At 37.1% G+C, this 23,491-nt stretch overlaps 1 protein-coding gene across 4 annotated transcripts in view; it reads right to left on the bottom strand.

Moving 5' to 3' along the window:
- Positions 1-13,139: 13,139 nt before the first annotated feature.
- Positions 13,140-23,491, bottom strand: part of LOC131072597 (formin-like protein 14) — an 87,761-nt gene continuing 77,409 nt past the window's right edge. For 2 of the 4 annotated variants that reach the window (XM_058008798.2, XM_058008796.2), the window contains exons 17-18: positions 15,170-15,753; positions 13,140-13,654 (exon numbers count right to left, since the gene is read on the bottom strand). In XM_058008798.2, the coding sequence (XP_057864781.2) occupies positions 15,563-15,753 (191 nt within the window). In that variant the 3' untranslated portion in view covers positions 13,140-13,654; positions 15,170-15,562. Of the gene's footprint in view, positions 13,763-15,169; positions 15,754-23,491 lie in introns of those variants that run through there. The other 2 variants (XM_058008797.2, XM_058008799.2) reach the window with 2 other exon arrangements.

Genomic DNA, 23,491 nt, shown 5'->3' with positions numbered 1-23,491 from the left:
CATGGTCATGAGGAATGAATGCAAGGCTTAACTATGAGGATGTCAAAGGAGATTGAAGACCGGAAGAAGAAGGAAGAAAATCTTGCTATATCTCTGAAAGACAAATTTAAAGAATGTGTTAGGTTGGTTCATGAAAATGATATGTTGAGAACTGATTTAGTGCAATCCCAGAGTAATGAACAAGAACTTGAAAGACAAATGATAATTCTGAGAGATGATCTGACTATTGCAAGTGAGTATAAAGAAAAATTCAAGGTTAGTTCAACAAAACTTGATGAGTTATTGAAAAGTCGAAGACAGAATGGAGAGTCCAGTGGACTTGGATTTGAACAAGGTCAAAGCTCTGGTACTGCTAATGAAGATCAAAACCAAAAGGCACTGGTAAGGCAATTTAATGCTTACAAATTTAATGGTAGATGCTTTGTTTGTAATAAATTTGGTAACATGGCTAGGCAATGTAGAAATAGAGGAAATCAGAACCCTGATTCTGCTCCCGGTAAATGTTCTAAATGCAACAAGTATGGTCATAAGATAGAAGATTGCATAATGAATGTTAAATGTCATGCATGTGGAAAATTTGGACATATGGCTAATCAGTGCAGGTCAAGCAATTATATTGTTTTTAGCAAAGCAATTCAAAAGAACAATGTTAAATGCTATGCATGCAACAAGGTTGGACACATAGCTAAGTTTTGTAGAAGCAGAAATCCACCGGTTGGCAATGATGGATCAAATGATAAAGGGAAGGAGAAGGTCAACGAAATCTGGCAAGATCATATCAAGAAATGGGTCAGGAAGTCAGATGATCAATCAACAGATGAAAGTGCTCCAGTTACTCAATCGGCAAAAGAGGTTGCTCCTGCACCAATAGGAAGCTCATCCAGTAACTGAGGCAGATGCCTTAGGGGTAGGCAAAATTCATGATAATATTACTTAAGCCCCGGGAAGAGGTTCTGGAAGATGTTTCAGATATTGGAAATGTTTATCTGGCATGGAGATGTTTGATCGAGATCTAGTATCTTTCACTGGTAGTCATTCATATCAATGATGGATTAGGGTTTTTGGGAGGTTAAAAGGTTGAATCCACTTCATTTCTAATCACCTTGCATTCAGAGCAACTAAGTGTAATTCAGAGCGATTCTAAGGCGATTCAGTGCGATCGATATCTTCTTGAGCGATTTCACTAGTGATCGGAAGAGTTCTTTAGGGTTTTTCACCAGCAACTATTTCTCAGGTACTTATCGATATGATCTTTCATCATGGAAGTGAGATCATCCTCTGCACCTAATTTTATTGCAAATCCTATTGTTGTTGAGGTCAAGGACCGTCCTAGGCCAATTTTCAAGCAATGCCCACATATTGCCAATTTGGATGATTCGGTTGGCGCATTTTCCCGTGTCCTGGAAGGAGTTGTATATGTGGAAGATGTCAAAGCTTACATTCAATGTGACATTGAGGATTTGGGAACCAGTGATATCAAGAGCATGTATATGAGCGAGTTGATGGGAGATTCTGGAAAGATTAAGCCCGAGTATCAACATATTGAGGATCTAGGGTTTATAGGCATTCTGGATATTCTGGAATTTGAAGATGAGATTGTCATATATGTTTTGAGCAGAGTGCATGGAGAGTTCATCTGGTTGGACAGATCTTACAATATTTCGAAGGAGGCCATCGGGGCCATCACCAATTTTCCATAGATTGGTCAGCGTCCGGAGAAGAAGATCTCTAATGATCAGGTTAACAAACTCACCTGTGCAACTTCAGACCGACGATCGATGAGGGTTTGCACTATCACCGATAGAGATATCAAATTTGGAAGCATGGTTATTGGATACAAGGTAACTCAATCAAACCATCTAAATTCTGTTTCTAGCTTCTGCATTTATGCAGCACATAAGATCATGAGGGAGAATGAGAAGTTAGATCTTTGTGGATGGATGTTAGATGAATAATTATTTAACCTAGGGAAGATCAAAGGAGAGAAGAAGGGAACATTCCGGTATGGAAATCTTATTGTCTGTTTGATGCTATTTTTCATTAATGAAACTCCCAGTTTTGGGAAGAGACAATGAGCATTTGATATCCCGATAGGAAGACAACTGAAACAATCTATTGCTAGTTTGGGTAGTCATCAAGATGATAAAGTTTGGGGTTACTTCAAGGCATTCCAGAAGGCTATGAAATCTAGAGAGAGGGTTCCAAAGCACATTGTTGAGAAATACTCAACCGAGATATGCTTCATGGTTAAGAAAGATGAAACTTTAATGGAAGCAGTCAAGCCCCAGAAGATTTGGATTGAAGAGATGAGTTATGAAGTTGATGCAATGATTTTGGATGCTTATGCACAATTGCTAATTGATGCACCTATTGATGAAGCTGAGAAATCCTTTGGTACTGCAAAACAGAAGAAGCAAGTGGTTGAAACTGAGTTTAACAGAAAGAAGAGGGAGAAGCAGCAAGGCAAGGCAAGAAAATTTGTGGAACATGTATCTCAAGACATCAAAGCATTAATAGATGTTCCAGAAAAAGGAAGGAAGAGGAAAGAGCCTGAAGTTTTCATTGAGCCTATTCCATCAGACTCTGGAACTGATGATGACACACCTTCAGCATTTAAGAGGGTATTGAGGAAGAAAGGTGAAGAGACTAAGGAGGAAGAAAAGAAGCAACTGGTTAGGAAGGTTACAATCAAGGTACCGGCAAAGACAAGAGCTCCGAAGGAAACACCTTCTCCTCCATTTGGTACTGGAAGAAGGAAGAAGATGGATGATACCAATCTTGCACTTGTATCTGGTAATGTAACTATTATTCCACTCAAGACTTGTGCAGAATTGGTAGATGAAATAACGGAGGATGATATGTTGAAAAATGTAGAATTCTATTATGAGCATTTAGATGATAATGAACAGAGAGAAGTTGAGGAAGTTGTTTTGTTGTATTTGGATATTTATAAGAAAGCCTTGTTAGAAATTGAAAATCAAATCCCGACACAGTTATATGACAAATTAGATGCTAGAAGATTATCAGCTATGGATATAAAGATTGAAGAGTTGTTGACTACTTGTACAACCATTACTCCAGAGGAGTTGGATATGACTCTTGAGGTTGTAGACATAAAGATTTTTTACAGCAAGAACAGGATAATTAGCCTTATGTTAGGAAGGGTTAATGAGATAGTCACTGAGACCCACAAGGCATGGGTTCAATTCTTTGCTACGAACCCTGGTTTTTATACCTCACCAAAAGCTAAAAATGTTACTACAGACATCCTGGTTGAAGGGAAAGGTAAAGGTATAATGGGTACAATTTTGAAGGATATTAAGATATTGGATATAGAGCCCCTGATAGAATCTAATGTACACGACACAGTGGTGACACCGACAAATGTAGATATACCAGCAAATTCAGAGAGTGTGCAGGTTACAAATGTTGAGGACAATAGTCTTTCGGGTCAGAATGTACAGGTTGAGGACATAGTTCCTAAGGAGGAACCGACAGTAACTGATACTGCACCAAGTGGCGAAGCCACCGATGCAAGAGGGAAAGCTATCAAAATTAAATAAACCATTAGAGGAGAAGGGAGATGAAACTGGTAGGGAACTGGTAGTGAGCGCATCATTGTTGTCAATTGACACCTCACAGATAGAGCAGAAAATCTTAACGAAGATGAGTTCTACTGAGCTCATGATGATGGCCACACAGAAGATGATGAAGGAAGGATCTATGGACAAAGGAGTTATTGATCAGTCAATCCTAGTATTGCATAGACTTGTCCCGAAGTGCAAATTTGACAAAGGAGCAAGCCCATCTGACAAGCTCAAAATAATCACAAAGCACATTTCTAAAGACTTTCAATCTTTACAGCAGATATCAAACCGGTAGGCATTGGAGAGGTTTACACAAGCTAAGAGAGCTACTTTTGATTAGATGATTGAGTCAGAGAAGAAAGAGATTAATGATAAACTGAAGTTGATCGATAATGCTTTGAGGCAATGTACTAATATTTATAGAGTATGCTGCAACACAGGTTTACTTACTGCAGAGACAGATAAAGGGATCAAGGATGTTCAGGAGAAGATTGTAGGTATAGTCAATTCTTTTGATGGCACATATTCTTTTACTACATCTATTGATGGTTAGATTTTGGTATTGGAAGCCTAAGTTTCAGCTCTTTAGAGGGATAAAGATAAAATCATTAGGAGAGCTAAAGGTCTTAGAGGATTGGTGAGTCCCTGGTTGGACTCTTTAAGTGTACATAAGAAATAAGGCATTGATTTGGTTAGTAGGTCTACACCGGTAGAGCTTAATGAGAAAGAGTAATATGCACATATGCTTAATGGACTTGTATCTATTTTCGACACATTCAAATCAAGTTGGGACACCTATCTAGAGCTTTTGGAGAAAGCTTATCCAAAAAATTTCAAGCATATTCAGCTCCGGTAAGATATTTTAGGACATTCTTTGTACAGACTTTCATTCTTCGTCCCTTTTTTTTGGTATTTTTTTTGGCATTGATGTCAAAGGGGGAGGTACAGGTGAAAAATATTCAGGGGATATGGAGATATGAAGTATTTTGTTCAGATCATGATCACAGATGGATATTCAGCTCAGGGGGAGCAGTCTCAAGATGAAACCGACAGATGGAAACCATTATCATTTTTCACATGAGTGTTGCCATCAATGCCAAAGGGGGAGATTGTTGGCAATTGACACTCATTTGATTGGTTTCAATATGTTGTCATTGATGGCAACATGTTTCGGCTTCATATTTTGGTTTGGTTGTTTACCGAAAGACACTTCACTGGCACCAGCATCGACACCGACACCGACACCGACACCGACACCGACACCGACACCGACACCGACACCGACACCGACACCGACACCGACACCGACACCGACACCGACATCGACACCGACATCGACATCGACAGGTATCTTCACTAGTTGGGAGGAATTCTTTGGTTATCGGCATTGCAGACCGACATGGTTCACATTCAGGATACCGATATTAGAGGCTGAAATCATTTGGGAGATCCAACATCAGCAATTGATTTTGATATTTATGTATCTATGTTATTGAGCCGACTTGTATACTCATTTTGTAATTATCTATGTAAGTCGACATAAGGCATAAAAGATTGTAAGGGTATATAGGTTAGTTGATTAGATCATTTTGTGATATGAGATGTGATGCAATGTGAGTGAGAGAGACAATTGTAATGCGAGGAATGTTGATTATGTAAGAGGTTATTCCGGTAAGGGTTCAAGATTTTAGAACCAGAACAGACAGAGCATGCTATTATTGCAGTTCACCCATTTCTCTGGATTGTAGTTTGGATTTGTATGTAGTCAGTGAGACTCCTTTTGTGATGAGCAGTGTGCTCTAGGTTGTAAGCCTTCATGCAAGTGCAGGCCCCCATATTTTGTAATATCTTTTCATATGGCCAGTGGATTGATATTGTGGGTGACAAATCCCACTGTGGTTTTTCCTCTTTGAGGTTTTCCATGTATAATTCTCTGTGTTATGGTATTCATTTGTGTGATTGGCTTATTGATTGCTTTACTTCTTTCAATCTTATATGTACCGGTATACCGATTGGTGAATGCATGTTTTAATAAGGTTAAAATTGATCATTCCGGTAGAACACTTATTCACCTCCCCCCTTCAGTGTTCTTGGATTCCAACATGCTTGAGGAAGTTTAAAATTTGTGGGTCTTAGAGAGGAAAAAGGCATGAAAAAATACAAAGAGAAGGGTGCGAAAAGGGAGGATAGAGACATTGAAGTGCTAATTATGGAAGCATGAAGGCATGGGAATTAGGGGGAGGGGATGAAATCCCTCAAAGAAATGCGGTCTCATGAAATAAAAAGATTGAAAGATTCTCTTCAAATAAATTTGTTGAAAAGGTTTTAGAAATTTTTAGGCAAATAGAGCTAGTGGGTGAAAATACTAGACTACACAACATTTCACTTGCCTGCACTCAAATTGGTTCTTGGAAAGAGGCTAAGGATGGTTAGAAAATTCAATTGGAATGGTTTTTTATTATTTGTTATGGTTGAAAGGTCATTACATTGCATTGTGGACTTTTTGTTGAAGCTTTTTTAGACTACACAAAATCTTTTGAAGTTAGCTTTTCACTAACATTTCACTATACATATATATGGGTGTGTACACACACACACACATGCATATACATATATGTACATGCACGCGTGCGCACACACACATGCATATACATATATGTACATGCACGTGCGTGCACACACACACACACACAATTTCATACTACTACACATTGATATATATTTGTCTATTTCTTTCTTGTTCCTCTTAGTATCTTATAATGGAAAATATATATTGACCACTATAGTATAGATTGTGAGAGGGAAGTTTGAGCTAAGAAAATATATATTCAAGATGTCCCTACAACTTTCTTTCTTCTTGGCCTTATTCTCTCTTTATTGTTACTAATATATTGTCACTTTCCCATAGAAAGAATATAATTTATGCCCAACTTCTCTTGAATGATTTCAAACCATGATTAATTCTCTTCATACTTTATATTGGGTGTTCTTAGTTTAAGAATATGATAAATAATTTGGTCAAGGGAGATGTGCGACTACTATAATATCAAATTTTATATAAAATGATCAATCTTTCGACAATGACATAATGTTATTAAAGGTATATACACACATTGGTCAAAAGCTACTTATTTATGGGTGGACAAACTTGTTTGTAGTGGCCTAAGGGCAATTGAAGTTGAATCTACTAGGTTGATAGATTCATTACTTTAAAAAAATCTTGAACTTGTGCTTATATGACCCTTGGAATGGAGGGTGGACTCTCGGTGTAGTATGGGATACACCAAATTCTATTCCCAGATGTCTAATGGTATCACAAATAGTATGGGATGCTTGTGATCATCACATCTAGTGCAGAAAATTGACGAAAAGGATGGACCCATAGTGTAGTACAAAATGCAATGACATTTTTTTTTCTATATGGGATGCACTAAAAGGGGTAGGTGTTACCCACTCATTGTGGGTGCATAGTCACTTATTGTTTATATGTTAGTCATTCATTGTGTACTTGGGTAAATAGCTACGAGTTTTATTCACTTGTTTATATTGATGCCCTTGCTAGTGATGACATCAAGTAGTACAAGATGCTTGATTGTTGTCATGGGAGGCAGTGGTTTAGGAAAAGGATGAGACCCACAATGTAGTATAGAATGCACTGACATACTTTTTTCAGATGAGATGTACTTACAAATGTATTTGTCGGTGAACCAAGTAGTGGGATGATACATATAGTAGGTTGCATCCACTTCCATGGTGCCAATTGTTCTTTATGTGAACATGTGATGTATTATGTGGATTGTTCACAATATATATATGTTATGTATGTTTGAGCTAACCACTATTGCACTTGTGATGTGTGTGTACGCTAGTCACTATTATACTTATGATGTGTGCATAAGCTAGTTACTATTGTGTTGGCATTGTGTTGTCATTGATGTCAACCGGTATGGGATGACTACTGGTATGAGAGATGTATGTGCAACACTGCCATGAAGGAGTACAAAATGAGATATCTTTGATATCACCTTGTGTTGCAGTTCATCGGTAAGGAAATGATGTCAACTAATAAGTGTTGTGTTGACAGTGTGTAGTTGCCAACTGGCAAGCTCATGACCAGTGTACAAGCATGATGGGCAAGGTACTTGAGCTGTTGTTTGAGATGAAGAGGCAGAATGTTACCTAAATCACATCAACACCGGAGGAGAAGAATGAATTGGTCACCGATATGTTGTGTGGCTGCAAAACAACAAGACTCCCATCGGATGAAGATGCGGTCACCATGTGAAGAGATGACTGACAGTGAATGTACCCACATCGGATCACATGTGCCTGTTTGAAGATATGCTACACAAACAGGGAAGTCACATGAGTGCATTACAGGATGCAGATGACAAGGTGTCACTCCATCGATAAGTGGACCTTATCTCCTATTATGCATAGTATGCATCATAGTTCTGAGAGATAAGGAAGAAGAGGTAAAGGCAAGTGTTTAAAGTCTCACACCGAAACTACCAGTGAATCAAAGGAATGCCTCAAGTGCATAAGATCAGGGATATGCACTGGACCGATAAATAAGGCATGTTGTGTTGTCGGTATAGATGAAGAGTGATGGCTTTGGCTCTTTGACAAACTGGTTGAGATATGGTCGGAGCTGATCTGGGAGAAGGCAAGGCTGAGCAGAGGGAGTCCGAGGAGAATGGTCGGATTGAAGATGGAGTCTAGTGAAGGTTGATGACATAGTATCATCAAGAGTGTTTACCGGTATGTATGTCCACCGGTAATACATTCAAGGTGCAGATGCAGAAGACTCCCATCTGATGAAGATGAACATGCTATGGATAGGCATGTCTGGTGACCGGTTAAGGAGTTCCACCGGCAGTTCAGCAAAGAGAAGACATAAGGAGTTAACCAATAAAATGTGAGATACATGCAGAAAACAAGTGTCGGTTGTGTGTTTGGTCGGTGATTCATTCTGAACTGACACACTGATCTAAGCTGGCAGTTGGTCGACATGGATGCCACATGGAAGTCAAGGTGGCAAACTTGCATGCAGCGGTAGATGGAGTGTGCACCAACAAGGTAGTTGCAGAGTTGGTCGACATTAATGGTAGATCCCGTAAATCATGGGATGTGTTGTTGAGTCGTTGCAGAGGTTTGCGGCTCGAGGTCTGAGGACAACAGAGTGCCAGCTCAGAGTGATTAAGGAGATCGAGGCAGATGAAGGAAACCGCAAGACCAATCTTGGTGATTGACCAATAAATCAACTGATAGGGTAAAAAGCGAATTGCCAAAGATAGAAGGCGTGATCAAGAAGGCATGACAATGGCGGTGATGAGAAAACAGTTGTCTGGGTGATCAGATTAGATAAGATCTGATTGGATTTGATTTGCCTCGAGGTTTATGAGGAAACCCTAACCGCCTATGATTTGAATTGGCTTTTGGTGAGAAAACCAGGTTATAAATAAAGAAGCCAAAATTATTGAAGGTTGTTGTGGAATAGAAGAAGATAGAGTTGTTGTGAAGTGATTGAGTGCAGTATGAGAGAATTAGATCAGTCAAAGTGAAAATAACAGAAGAGGATAGTGACTGAGGGAGTGAAGATTAAACCAGTGATAGGGTTTAACAAAGGGTTAATCGGTATGGTTTGAGCATCCAGTATAGTGGCTAGAGTGCTCTGAGGAGATAACCGGTAGGTGCTTGTACCAGCAAGAGGACAGTTGAGAGGACTGAAGAGCAGAGCAGTGAGGAGGAGATCCAACAAAGTAGAAGAAGAGTAGAGGTGAATCGGTAGAGGTTACCGGCAATGCAGCAGCAGATGAGAGCAACATAAGAGTGAACCGGTCAAGCAGAGAAGGTGTCTCATCGACAGAAGGAAGTTATGTGCCGAGGTTGCAAAACTCTTTTGTAACCAGGATATTACTCTTGTATTTGAATGTTATTTATGGTCACTGAGTTGTATCTTGGTGTAGGGGTTGTAGCTCCTTTGGGTTGTAGCCCTTAAACAAGTTAGGGGTTGGTGCCCTAAATCAGAGGTTGGTGCTCCTTGGGTTAAGGCCTTAAATTAGGGGTTGGTGCCCTAAACATTGTAACAGAGTTTTCATTATGAGGCTGGATTGTAGCAGTAGACTCCAACAGCATTGCTCACTGAGGTTTTTCCCATCTTGGGTTTTCCTCGTACATATTGGTGTTATGTGATGTCCCTTTGTGTGAATGCATTTGTGTTTTGTCTCCTCACAAAACGATAAGTCTGCATTCAGCTAGATCTATTAATCAATATACTTTCATAAGGATAGTTAAAGGGAAAAGTTTAAGAACCAGTGATTCACCCCCTTCTCACTGGTGCATTGTGTCTAACATATTGTTTTTGTGATGTGCGCATATGAGGTAGTCACTATTGAACTTTTGATTCATCTATGAGCTAGTCACTTTATGTATAAGTGATGCATACTTGATCTAATCACTATGTGAATTTGGGATTATGAAATGACATGACCCCTATGTGAATTTGTCTGTGTGCAAATTAATGATTGGTATCTAACTAATGTTTGATAGCAATTTGTTATCATTATATTAAACTGGACTAAGTTGATGGCTTACACCAATGAATGGTTGTGATTTAAAGGCGAGGTCAGAAATCTCCTACAAAAGAAGAAGATGGGCTCTCTTTATCATTGGCATACAAATTACGAAGCCTTTGATTTCCAAAAAGGGATACATGGGCAAGGTCACCACGAATAGGTTTAGGACTAGGTCTAAGGATGACCTTAGTATTGGGAGCTTACCACTTTCTAGTGTAAGCAAATAAGCAATAGTGTCAAGTTGCCGCCACCATGGTAATTGGAGAAGTTATCAGGTTGGCATTTCTAGGGTAGATGGAAGGTGCTCAATTGATTATGTTGCTAGTAGTTGTGAATTGAAAACAAAAAAATAGTAACCCAAAAGAGATTTTTAATAAGAAATTAGAACATGCAGCAATCAATTTTGTTGGTATGGCCTAGCGGCCAATTGCTTTTCATTGTTGCAATTTTCTTTTATTTACTAGTGTTAGCACAAAATTTAATCAACTAGGATCAATAATAAATATTCTTATTTGGTCTGGCCTTGCATCGTTTCGAATAATTATTTTATTGTTCTTTTAGTTTATTTTATGTCTTTTAGTTTATTTTCCAACTATTTGACATGACTACTTTGAGTTTATTTTATGTTTTTAGTTTACATTCTAACTATTTGACATGTCTACTTTGAATTTGTTGGACAACTATTTGTCAAACTTCCTAAAGTTGAAAATTGAAATCTATTAATTGTTTTACCAATTGATTAATGTGGTTTACTAGTCATATAAGCTCAAATGTGTAAACCTAGATGGCAATGCAATCAAGATGTGGTTGGTTAAAAAAATTTGCATTGCATACATTGTAGAACTTCATAGTTTGTCGTTAGTTAATTAGTGTCACAATCATCATATGCTCACCTTGCCCACATCAAAATTGGGGTAATCGAAAAGTGCGGGTTTGCATTTCATGCTAAACTTGCAAAAATCCTAAAAAAATCAACCACAAAACATTACATTAAATAAATAGAATTGCTTCATTGACTTCCCACGCTTTATATCGTATATATTTCTATTTGACAGTTTTGGCTTTCTAATCAATTCCTTAATCCCTTTACACTTCCAATCTCTACTTTTATTAGCAACGATAAGTTTGTTTTAAACATAAAGACAAAAAATTCTTGTCTCAGAGTATAAGTGCCTATAAGCCTTTGCCCTTGTCTAAGAACTAAAATATAGGTAGTTAGTTTCTTTTGAAAATGTATATTAAAAACCTTAATCATTAAATTGTACATACTCTAATAAAAATAGAGGTTATATCAGATTTTAAGATTTTTGTTATATTCACTGATAAGGGAGCTCCTCTTAGAATTTGAAGAGAGATCCTCACATGTTTTGTTTTGTATGCACCAAAAGCCCAAATTAAATGCGCTATCTTCTATGCTTTGTTATGTCCACTACAAACCTCACCAATGGTTAATGCTGTAATTGTGGTTTGCTGCTTCTGATTTCTTATTCCTTTTTCTTGCAGTCTCCCTTTCTTGGACTGCTATTATTTTTCTCTTGTAATCAGCTTTGATCACTATAAAAAAAAATAAGGAACTCCTACTCCAAACACAACCAAAAAACCACTACCATCTCCATCATAACAACATAATACAACAGCAAACAAAATACAGGGAAAGTGCAAGGCAATCCATAATAAAAAGCCCATTACCACAAGACAAATAAATACATGGGTGCAAATCACAAAGCGACTGATTATGTGGCCCAATCCAGCCATTTTGCAGAGCATCGCACCAATCTCCCGTGCCATTATCAAGATTAACATACGAGGCATCACCTTTTCAATCTACGGTGGCTTAAAAGTGAACGGCTCCTTAAAGCCCAACCAAGATTTGGGAAAAGCAAGATACAAAGCTGTTAGTGAATCCTGATCCACACCCCCATTGCCTGTAAAGTCCACCACAGAATTTGCTTCCCTCATGTAATGCGAGAGCTGTGTCTTTTCAAATGAGTAACTATAACTCTTGTGCTACCTCTAAAAACCTCCATAGTTTTTCCAATTGGGACGTAACTTTTCCAAGGGCCATTAAAGACTCTTAAGTAAATCTTCTTCAACCAATAACTTCTTACAACCAAGCAAGGAAGTTAGGGAGATACCTCGAACATCAACTTCCCACTCAGGCTCATTATTAGACTGACGCCCCAATAAAAGAGAATCACCATGAACAAAATTACCTTCCTCATTTCTAAGCACCACCTCTGCCCCCGCCAATCCCAAATCTCCTCTTGATGCACCATTGAAATCTAATTTTAGAAACCCCTATGGGAGCCTGAACCAAACAGCCAACTCCCTCTACCTTCCTCATTTCTAAGCACCACCTCTGCCTCCGCCAATACCAAATTTCCTCTTGATGCACCATTGAAATTTAATTTTAGAAACAGCCATCTTCCTCTCGAACTGCTTATCTCTTAACCCCTTAAATCGAAGTCCTTAAGCAATAAACCTATTTGAAATCATTACAAAAGAATGTGAAATTGAGAACACCGTACACTACAACCAGAGACTAAAGCCATGCAAAAACACAGACCCATTGTGTATACATTGTCATTACATTCATCCCTTCAAATTTCAACCCTTTTATTGGCAAACCCGCCACAAAAATACAGGAAAATATTACCAAGTATACATTTATTTCAATTTCCGTCAGTATTTCCAAATTTTATGACAAGGCTAAGTTCAATTTAAATTTGCCACGGCTTTCAAAGACAAATTAAAATGCTTCGGTTGGCTTTGAGACATTTGCGCATCAAGATGAAAGCATCATTGCCTTTGATGACATTTTTCTTCAAATGTATGCCACCCTTTATTTCACAAAATCAGATGTATGCATGCCAACTATTCTCTGTCCTTCCATTTTACGTTTGTTTTCCAGGTCAACTTGACCATGTAAAGCACATGTTTGAATCAATACCTTGTAAAAATGACACAGGATAAATTAGCAAAAGAAATAACGTCCCCATTGTACACTTTTGCTTCTAGGATTACATTTGACTGGAAAAATCAAACCTTTACTCATATTTAATTGTTCTGTTTACAATGGGATTTTGCCTGTAGCCTAGTAAGCCTGACAAGGTGATCCAATATGATTATTGAATCTTCTTTCATACAGGCACTTCAAAAAATTCCCTATAAACAATACTATGGTACACCTTTCAGCATCAAGCATCTAATTTATAATTTTACAAATGTTACAAAAGGAAGTCCATGTAGCTTGTGAGCAAGCTATTTCCCGACTCAAGCTGCCAGTCAAAAAGTCCTTCCCGTGGGCACCGAAAAATAACACTATAAACCTCTTCCAGTTGCAATGTTCGTCAATAGATGTGGTACCCTCTTTAAGCTGTCATGTTCTCCAGCAAAAACAGATTCTTGAAAGAGTGAACATTTTTAAGTAAAAATCATACAGATGCTTCGAGCAAAGAAGCAATAGGAACTGGTGCTGAGAAACAGGATCTGCCAAAAGAAAGAGTGAAAAAGGGTTGGAAAACTTCTGGTACTCTGTACTCAAATGTAAACAAAGAAGAAACCTAAAACATCGCCTGCATTTAGATATTTGAACATCTGCCAGAAAAAAACCATATATCACTCTCTAAATAAATTAACTAAGCAGACTGACAATGCTGTTCAGAGTTCAATCAAGTCGCTTCAAAGAGGGACAGAAATACTGAATAAATAGTAAGAGACTCAATTCTTAAAAGGACTTTGCTAATAACAGATTCAGAATTACTAAATTTACACAAAACCCAGCCATAATAGATTGTCAGTAAAAAGCTCCAACTTAGTCTAGTACTGAATAAGGAGCAAATTAGTTGTGTATATTTGGGATAATATGCAAAACTGAGTTAACTCTAAATGCATAGCGCCTACACAATGATTCAGAAGAATGATAGCATATCTGTTTCGAATAGGAATCCTTGCATGGACCTATACTTTCATGAAATCTGGTTCCACCTATGCATGGAAGTTGTAATTAGCTCTTATAAGAGGAGCATAAATTTCATTATTTAAAACACCTTATAGCTTAAGACTATCTGGGTAAACGAGAAACAAAACAAGAAATATTTGCAAGCAACGAGAAGTAAATGAGAATATATTTCCAAATTCCCTTCTAAACAAAATTCTGCCAAGAACTTATGTCATTTTGTAATGGTGAAGCATGCACACAAAAAAAGTAACCATTAAACAAAACACCGTTCCCAAGAATTGGAGAAACTGACATCTGATCAAAACATAGAATTTGAGTTAAATATTTCTGCTCTAAATCTGGGATAATGTAAGTGTTGGCAGAAGCACACTCATGAAATTACATTAACATACACACACCCTGATACCACCCCTTGAAACTGGCGAATCCAGCATAGAGTTAATATACAGCTTCTAATATTAACAATCCTATTTTGGGAGGAATTGGAAGGCACAAACTCCAATGAATATTGCATATGAGAATAATTTACATTTACATTTCAAGTATGCCTGAAACGCAGACTGATATGACGAGAGAATGGGCAACCACAAAAAACTATACTTCCAAAGAAATATAAAACATCAAAATAAGTTCTCTTTGGTATTATCCCTCTGAACAAAACTTTGTGTTTACAAATTTGAAGATGTATAAAGATTGTCATGCAGAGAGGAAGACTGATTCATGTCAGATGAGCAAAGGGACCTTTAAATAAGGCAGACAATTGTCATCTTTTGTGGTATTTAAGTTGACTTCAAAGAATAAGCTAATGGGTGCTGATGTACAGCTATAGTTACACAAAAAAGTGCAAAATATGTAAAAAGTGATTCCCCAAGAAAACTTGAAGATTTATATAATTGAGAAAGCATACATTGTTTTACAACACAAAATAATATTACAAATATCATCAAATTTTAAATTAGCACCTTAAGTATTGACTTTACAAGTATAATAAAAATCAGAGAAAAACTACAAAAATGAAGATTCAAAAGGGTATAAGCCAATACCTGAAATGTCTGAATGGTTGATTTGCATCCAAGACTAAATTCTGTTATCTCTACATCAAATTCTCTGCAGTGCATCACCAAAATCTGCTTGAAAAGGCCACATATATACAGCATCCAATCTTATATTCTCGAAGATCGATGCCCTTAATTTTTTTGTCTCTCGCCCGATTATACAGTGCATAATTCATTGCAGTCAGTGACCTGAAACTTAACGGAACTTTATAATTCCACAGGTACAATCTTCACGTGGGTCACTGTGTTCTCTTATAATTGCCAAATTTGCAATAAATGCACGACTTTATACACTGTATGGATAAAAGGGCATCTTTCCTGCAAAATTCAAAATGATGAATACGCAGTTGCATGGTGGAAAACTAGCCAAAAGAGTCTTCATCATTCTTTTTCCAAGCTTTTCCTTATAGAAGGCAAAAATGGTCGTTTAGATTCCATTTTTGTAGGAGACAATTTATTTTTCTCCTTTTCTGCCTCCTTTAAAGCCTTTTTTCTTTCCATTTCAGCTTGTTTGACATTCTCCTCATGCGCCCGCCGGAATGTTGTCACAAAGTTAAGAAGTGTAGAAACCACTGCGCATTGAGAAGTTAAAAACCATGAATATCTCTATATACACAAGGAACTACCATTTTGTAAAACAATACTAAACATATCCATATCCTACATAACTTCCCTCACAATTTGACTTTTGAAAAACAAAATGCGTTCCATCACCCACAATTAAACTAACAATCTTACTAGTGGAATCTACTCATTCAATAACACCCAAAATAAACATTCAGATACTAAGATAACATATTTGTCAATTGCAAGTGTGCAAACTTAAAACTAAGGCTTTTGATATGAATGTCAATGATCGGACCATTATTTCATTAAAAAACAATATATATTAATAAAATGAAGCCATAAAAGGCTGTTGGAAGCATCACAAGTTCCATAGCCTTGTTAATTTGCCTGATCCCTAGGAGCACAACTCATTCTTGAGGCAATTGGTACCATACAAGCAAAACTTGTGGCTAAATCATGATTACTCACAGATGGTCATGCTAGCAATATGATTCAGACCAGATGACTGGCATAACTCCTGAGGCCACTTAAACTGCAATTAAACTAGATTTTTCAATTTGCCTATAAAATAGTTGTTTTTTGAATTTTTAGTCAAAACCTCAGCTTTTCATTGCAGATTTAGATTTTATTAAAGCAAGCATGCATTGGATCAATTAGGGAATGCATTTTTAAGCAAAAATCTGTTCCTCTCAGTGAGATAAGGCCTAATTACTGCTTTATGGCCTTAGCACTTGTTTTTCAAGTCAAAACCTCAGCTTTTCATTGCAAATTTGGATTTTATCAAAGCAAACATGCATTGGATCAATCAGGGAATGTATTTTTAAGCAAATATCTGTTCCACCTTCAGTGAGATAAGGCCTAATTACTGCTTTATGGCCTTAGCACTCGTTTTTCGAGGGTTTGGAGCCTATAAATACTAAAAAGGAATAAATTTAATTTCTGTAGTTTTTCCCAATTAAATCCCAAGCAATTGAATTAAAATTATACTTTTGGTTTGCCAAGTCAAGCCTGATCCCAAGTAATTGTCATTAGCAAAAGCCATTGACTATAACTATGAACTTTAGGCAAAATTTCAGTTTTCATTAAACATAATATTCATTATATGTCATGTCCCCTTTTCCCAATTAGAATAATTAATAATACTATTTAAGTTGGGCCCAGTAATTTCTAATTTTTGGGGCAACTTAATAATATTGTTATAATCAAAGAAAAAGGTGTTTTAAACACTAGTATTACAACAAGTTACTGGTTCAGGTACGGGCACCGGTTCGGGTTCAAGAACCCAGTTCGCTGGTACGGCAAAATTTTGAAAAGGGATTTGGGTTCGTTAGTACAAAAACAATGTAAAATATATATATTCTTGCTATTTGTCCACTCATTAGATAAAATGTTGGAGCCATTTTTCTAACATATTCTATTTTGGTCTTCTACCATTAGCAATGCAATTTTTACACCCTCCTCTAGCAATGTCCTACTTAAATCATGCAAAGTTGCTGTCCTAAACCTTACACCAGCATTGATCAAGGCACTCACTGATGTATCCCAATATCGCATGCTTGCCACATTAAATGATATAATATAAAATTACCAAACATTTCTAGTGACCATCCTCACCTCATGAGCTTTTCTTGAATCCATGCAATACCTTAAGTGAAGGTTGTGCACATTGAACATTGTGAGAAATGAAGCAGCTAAGAGAGTAAATATAGTTTGAATCCTCTTCAATTTGAATTGGGGGACATTGAATCCACATATCAATAAAAAAATCTCCAAATGAATCTATGATGGCAATGGAATTCATCATTGATGCAACTGCTTCCCTTGACCCCTTCCAATTTATTCTCCACATGGTTGAACAAGTAGGGCATTCATTTCTTGTTGCACTTCTTCCCCCACTTGTCCCACAACTTGACATCTTAGACAACAATTTAAGAAAGATGATATTTGAGGCAATTGATACCTTCTCTAATTTTCAAGCCCCTATAATTTTAGTTCATCATGCCCTTAATTGGACCCAGTGTGCTATGCTATTATGCATGGTCCTTTCCACCTTTGTATTGCACACTATGGATTCTAAACATTGAAAAAAATGGTAAGCAACAAGATTATAAATAGGAAAGAAATAGGAACAAAAACCAAGGCAAATACATGTCAAATCACATTGCAATTGTCAACAAAGCCTTCCAATCACTTTATGCAATTGAGATTCAAACTTCTAAACACAAATATGATAATGAAAGATTTTTGGGGTTTTATCGAGTGTTATACTATTTCCATGGTGACCAAGAAAACAAAAATGATAATAAGAATTGGGTTTTATAGAGTTTTTTACTATTTCCATGGTAGCCAAGCCTACCTAACGGACTCATTGAGTCCAAGTGAATCTCAACAAGAATACCAAGTAACTTGCAAGTTTTTCAACAACTTAGCTTGCAGGTCATGAGTTACTTGCCTTCCCAAAAAAATCATGAGTCCAATGCGTACTTGCTAAGTTTTAGATCTATGAATTAAAGGCCCCAAGCCTACAAAATAACATGTCCAACAATAGGCATAGTAATAAGATTATAGATATTAAAATGTACAACCATCAACAACTAGACCCCTCCTTCAACTACCCCTCATTTGGGCTATCACTATCAAAATTGGTTTTTGACTCTAAATCACTGAGTCCTTCCTCTTTATAACTATAAGCAATTGGTTTTTGGCTCTAACTCGCTGAGTCCTTCCTCTTTATAACTATATGCAAAATGCAAATTGATTGTAATAATAGTGAGTTGCAAATGGGTCTACTGGTTAGCTATAGGGAAGGTTTAGGCTTTGATAAAGAGCATGGAGGGTGTTGTGGGGACACCACACCCTTTCTTTCTTCACTCTTTTTTTTTTAATTTTAACTATTTACTTTTTAAGGCAAAAAAAATGGGGATGATCAAGAGACAATTGTCTTGGGGACAACCACATGTCCTCAAGACATAGGGTCTCAACAAGAGGTGTTTCAAGGATGTGTCCCCGAAAACATCAAAAATAGGGGACGGGTAGGGAATGTCCCCTACCATCACTATGTCTTGAGGATGCCAAGAGGAGAGAGTATGGAGATTCGGAGCTAGGGAGCAAACACATCTTTACCATATAAAATAGTTATAAAATTTCATTAATTAGTATCCAAGTTTCAATATTTATGATATTTTGAATGAAATAAAAATTTAGTCTTGAAGAGAATATATTGAAATTTGAGATCCACTTTTTGTCCTAGTTTTTTGAGGTACATTTTTGGCTCTTCAACTCCTTTCCTTGCTTTCTAAAACTCGAGAACCAAATCTGGAAGAATTTATACAGATGAATCTTTAATAGTGTTTTGCAAACATATACTAGATGATTCCATCCAACAAAGGATCACTATCGTACTAAAGAAGCATGTGCTCTACCTAATCATTGTTTGTGAAGTTGATATGTCTCCATTTCTGAATGATTGCTTACTTAAGACGAGCCAATATTTGTTGGCCAAACATCTTACACAAACATTAAATATTAATAATTATTATATTTCCAACTCCCATCTGTGCACTCCTTTTTATAGTTTGTTTCCATCTACCCTTTATATCATAGATGAAAAACTCGGATTTTGCAATAACTCGGCAAGGCCAAAAAAATTTTAAAACTCGGGACTCGCCAAAACTCGGCAAAACTCGGCAACTTTATCGAACATTTGAAAATACATTTTTTTTTTATATGTAATTCAAAAACACACATTTACACCAAATTTGTATAACATATATGATTTCCATGATATATAAATCAAATTTTTTTGGTAATACATAGCAACAAATGCAAGTATCATAGCATAAACCAAAAACCAAGTGCAACATATGTATAAGAGTTCAATACATATCAACGTATCATAGTGACAGTCTCATAGAGTTATAGAGTCATAGACCACAAAACAAGAACCTCTGAAATTCTGATTACATATCAAGTTCAAAGTTTGGTATCAATGAAATTATGAAAATAAGAAATCATAAATTGCGTCTATGACTAAAGCTCAAAATAGATTGTGGCCGCTGGGTGGGTGGTGCTGAAGTAGTGGCAACATCCTCAACACTAACAGGTGCCTCTTCTGCATGATCAACCTCCTGCTCCTCCTCACGTGCTGCCACTTCCGCATCCCATTCCTCTCCTGCCCTCTCCAACTCACTCAGCTGCTCATTAGTAAGGAATGGATCCAAATCATTATCAACATCATCAGGAGAAGCAACCCATTCTGCTGCATATGGATCAATGTCATCCAAGTCAAGTGCTTCATGTGAATCTTGCCCTAGCACCTTCTTCTCATGTAATCGAATGTTGTACCGCACATAGACAAGATCATTCAAGCGTTGTTGAGTCAACCTATTGCGCTTTTTTGTGTGGATGTTCTCAAAAACACTCCAGTTGCGCTCACAACCAGAAGCACTACAAGGCTGTGATAATATGCGGATGGCAAGCTTTTGAAGATTAGGCGTTGTGGCACCATAATCTTCCCACCACAAATCTGCAAGGATACAAAATGTGATTTATAACTTGTAAAGATTTCAATAATCTTAAAGAGAGAAATAAATGGTAAAAATTAAACATATGTTTTTTTTTACCTGGTCGTAAGGTGGCTCTCCTACGTTTGCAATCAGGTGAAGAAAACAATTCCCCTAAGGCCTTCTTATAACTCTGCAACTCATCAAGTATCAGGTCTCGAAGGATCTCATCATCAACTAATCTCCGAATGCATGTGTCAAGGCCAATTCTAACCTCTGCATCTGCTTTGAAACTCGGAGAGTAAAAAAACTTGGGATTCAAGAAGTAGGCAGCAGCATGAATATGTTGGTGGAGTTGATGGTTCCACCTCCGATCAATTATGCGCCATATGGGTTCATACTTGGTCTTGTTTGACCCATACAAGTGTTGAATCGCCTCTTTGGCCTTATCCATGGCCTCATATAGATACCCCATGGAGTTATGATCCCCATCCACCATTCGTAGCACCCTCACCAACGGTTCCGACACCTAGATATAAAAAATCTAACAAAATCAGCAGATTGAAATATTAGAAAATTAAATAATAAATCATCAATTAAAGTTTCAAAACTTACATTGATGATCTCCTCCACCATCTTGGCAAAATTAGTATCAAAAATGGCAATCACAACCTTCTCTGCTTCAGGCTTTGTAGCATAAGGACTCCCCAACCATCTTTCACTCACGAACATCCGCTTCAGGTTGGGCAATGTAGCAAGTATGCTCTGCAAGGTGAGGAAATTGGTAGCAAAGCGTGTGACCCCTGACCGCACAAGATCCTTACCTTCAGTGTGTTCTCTCATAAGATTCAGGACCCACGTGTGATTGTAGATGTATTTGGTGATATTCCTTCCATCTTCAACCACTTTCTTTACCCAACTTAGTTTCCCTATGTCCTCAAGGAGCAAGTCAAGACAATGGGCAGCACAAGGGCTCCAAAATAATGTCGGATGTCTAGCCATTAGAAGTTTGTCGGCTGCCACATATGCAGCTGCATTATCAGTCACAACTTGGATGACATTCTGCACTCCCACATCCATCACCACTTCATCCAACATGTTGCACAAGGTCTCCGCATTCTTCACTTCATTGGAGGCATCAATTGATTTTAAAAATACTAACTATCCTCCTGAAGCAACTAGAAAGTTGATGAGTGTCCTGTTCCTACCATCTGTCCATCCATCAGAAAGAATGGTGCAGCCATTCTTTTCCCAAATAGTCCTTTGCTCTTCCACTAATGCATGAGTGTTTTGGACCTCATCCTGCAATAACGGTCCACTTACCTCGTAACGGCTTGGGGATTTGAACCCCTTACCTGCCACAGTCAACGCGGTGACCAATTGGTCCCAAGATGGACTAGAAATAGCATTGAACGGAACATCGTTGTAGATAAAAAATCTAGCACACGCCACCTTGGCTTGTTGGTGAGCCTCTTTATTCCATGCAGTGCCAAGCAATCCAGGTTGTGCACCAGGAGTGTTACGTGGAATAAAGAAGTTTTCCATGTTGCTGTCCAAAGTTCCCTTTGCTCGTATCCGTGGCCCAAGGGAAGAACCAGATGTCCCCACATCTGTATGTGACCCCATGGAACTCAAATCTGCCCTTGGGGCTGCCATTGCCTCTACTGTTCTCTTTTTTGTTGCCTTCCTTTGATCATATGCTTCAAGCGTTGCTATTGCATCTCTCGTAGCCTCTTCAGTACATTCCGTACAGCTTGTGGTATCTCGGCATTGAATTTTTGCAAGGTGATATTTGAACCTATTAATGCCACCTTTTACAATTTTTTTGCAATGGTTGCAAAAAACATCTCCTCGTTTTGGACCTGGTCTCCCATGTTTCCAACAAGGGTCTCTCTTTTTGCCACCAACTTTAACTGTAGAAGCTGAATCCATTTTCTTTCAAAAAGATGTGGAAAAGAACCTAGCAAAAGAGAGGCAACATTTAGAGATAAATAACATTGTTACCAAAAAAAATCACAAACATCCAAAAATTACAATGACTGTATAACTGTATTTTATTTACAGTCAAAATAGATGACTCTCTAAAATTAAAATTTTTAATTGGTTGTGTATTTTTTTAAGTTTTTAACTTCAAATTTAAATTTAAATGAAATACTTTAATACACATTGACATTACACAGTTGACAGTCATTTCAAATGACTATGAGTATTTCACAATTGACTGTGTAATACACAGTCATTAATTACAATGTACATTAATGATTAATGTATTACACAGTCATCAGTCATTTGAAAATGACTATGTATTACACAGTCATTTCAAAATTTCAAATGACCGTGTATTACACAGTCATCAGTCATTTGAAAATGACTGTGTATTACACAATCATCAGTCATTTGAAATTTTGAAATGACTGTAATGACTGTGTATTACACAGTCATTTGAAAATGACTGTGTAATACACAGTCATTTCTCATTTGAAATGACTGTAATGACTGTGTATTACACAGTCATTTCAAATGACTGATGACTGTGTAATACACAGTCATTTGAAAATGAATGTGTATTACACAGTCATTTGAAATGACTGTGACTGTGTAATGATGACTGTGTAATACACAGTCATTTGAAATGACTGTGACTGTGTAATGATGACTGTGTAATACACAGTCATTTGAAAATTTGAAATGACTGTGTATTACACAGTCATTTGAAAATTGAAATGACTGTGACTGTGTAATGATGACTGTGTAATACACAGTCATTTGAAAATTTGAAATGACTGTGTATTACACAGTCATTTGAAAATTGAAATGACTGTGATTGTGTAATGATGACTGTGTAATACACAGTCATTTGAAAATTTGAAATGACTGTGTATTACACAGTCATTTGAAATGACTGTGACTGTGTAATACACAGTCATTTTCAAATGACTGTGTATTACACAGTCATTTCAAATGACTGATGACTGTGTAATACACAGTCATTTGAAATGACTGTAAATTGTAATTACTAATTACTAATGATTGTGTATTACACAGTCATTTGAAATGACTGTGACTATGTAATACACAGTCATTTGAAATGACTAAGACTGTGTAATACACAGTCATTTTCAAATGACTGTGTATTACACAGTCTTAGTCATTCGAAATAAAACAATACAAAAAGATACCTGGTTGTGCGTGCAAATGCAAACAATACAGTCATTTTGACTGTGTAATACACAGTCATTTC

The sequence above is a fragment of the Cryptomeria japonica genome, chromosome 10, assembly GCF_030272615.1.
Source record: "Cryptomeria japonica chromosome 10, Sugi_1.0, whole genome shotgun sequence".
NCBI classification, from domain to species: Eukaryota; Viridiplantae; Streptophyta; class Pinopsida; order Cupressales; family Cupressaceae; genus Cryptomeria; species Cryptomeria japonica.
This window is presented reverse-complemented; position numbering and strand designations above follow the sequence as displayed.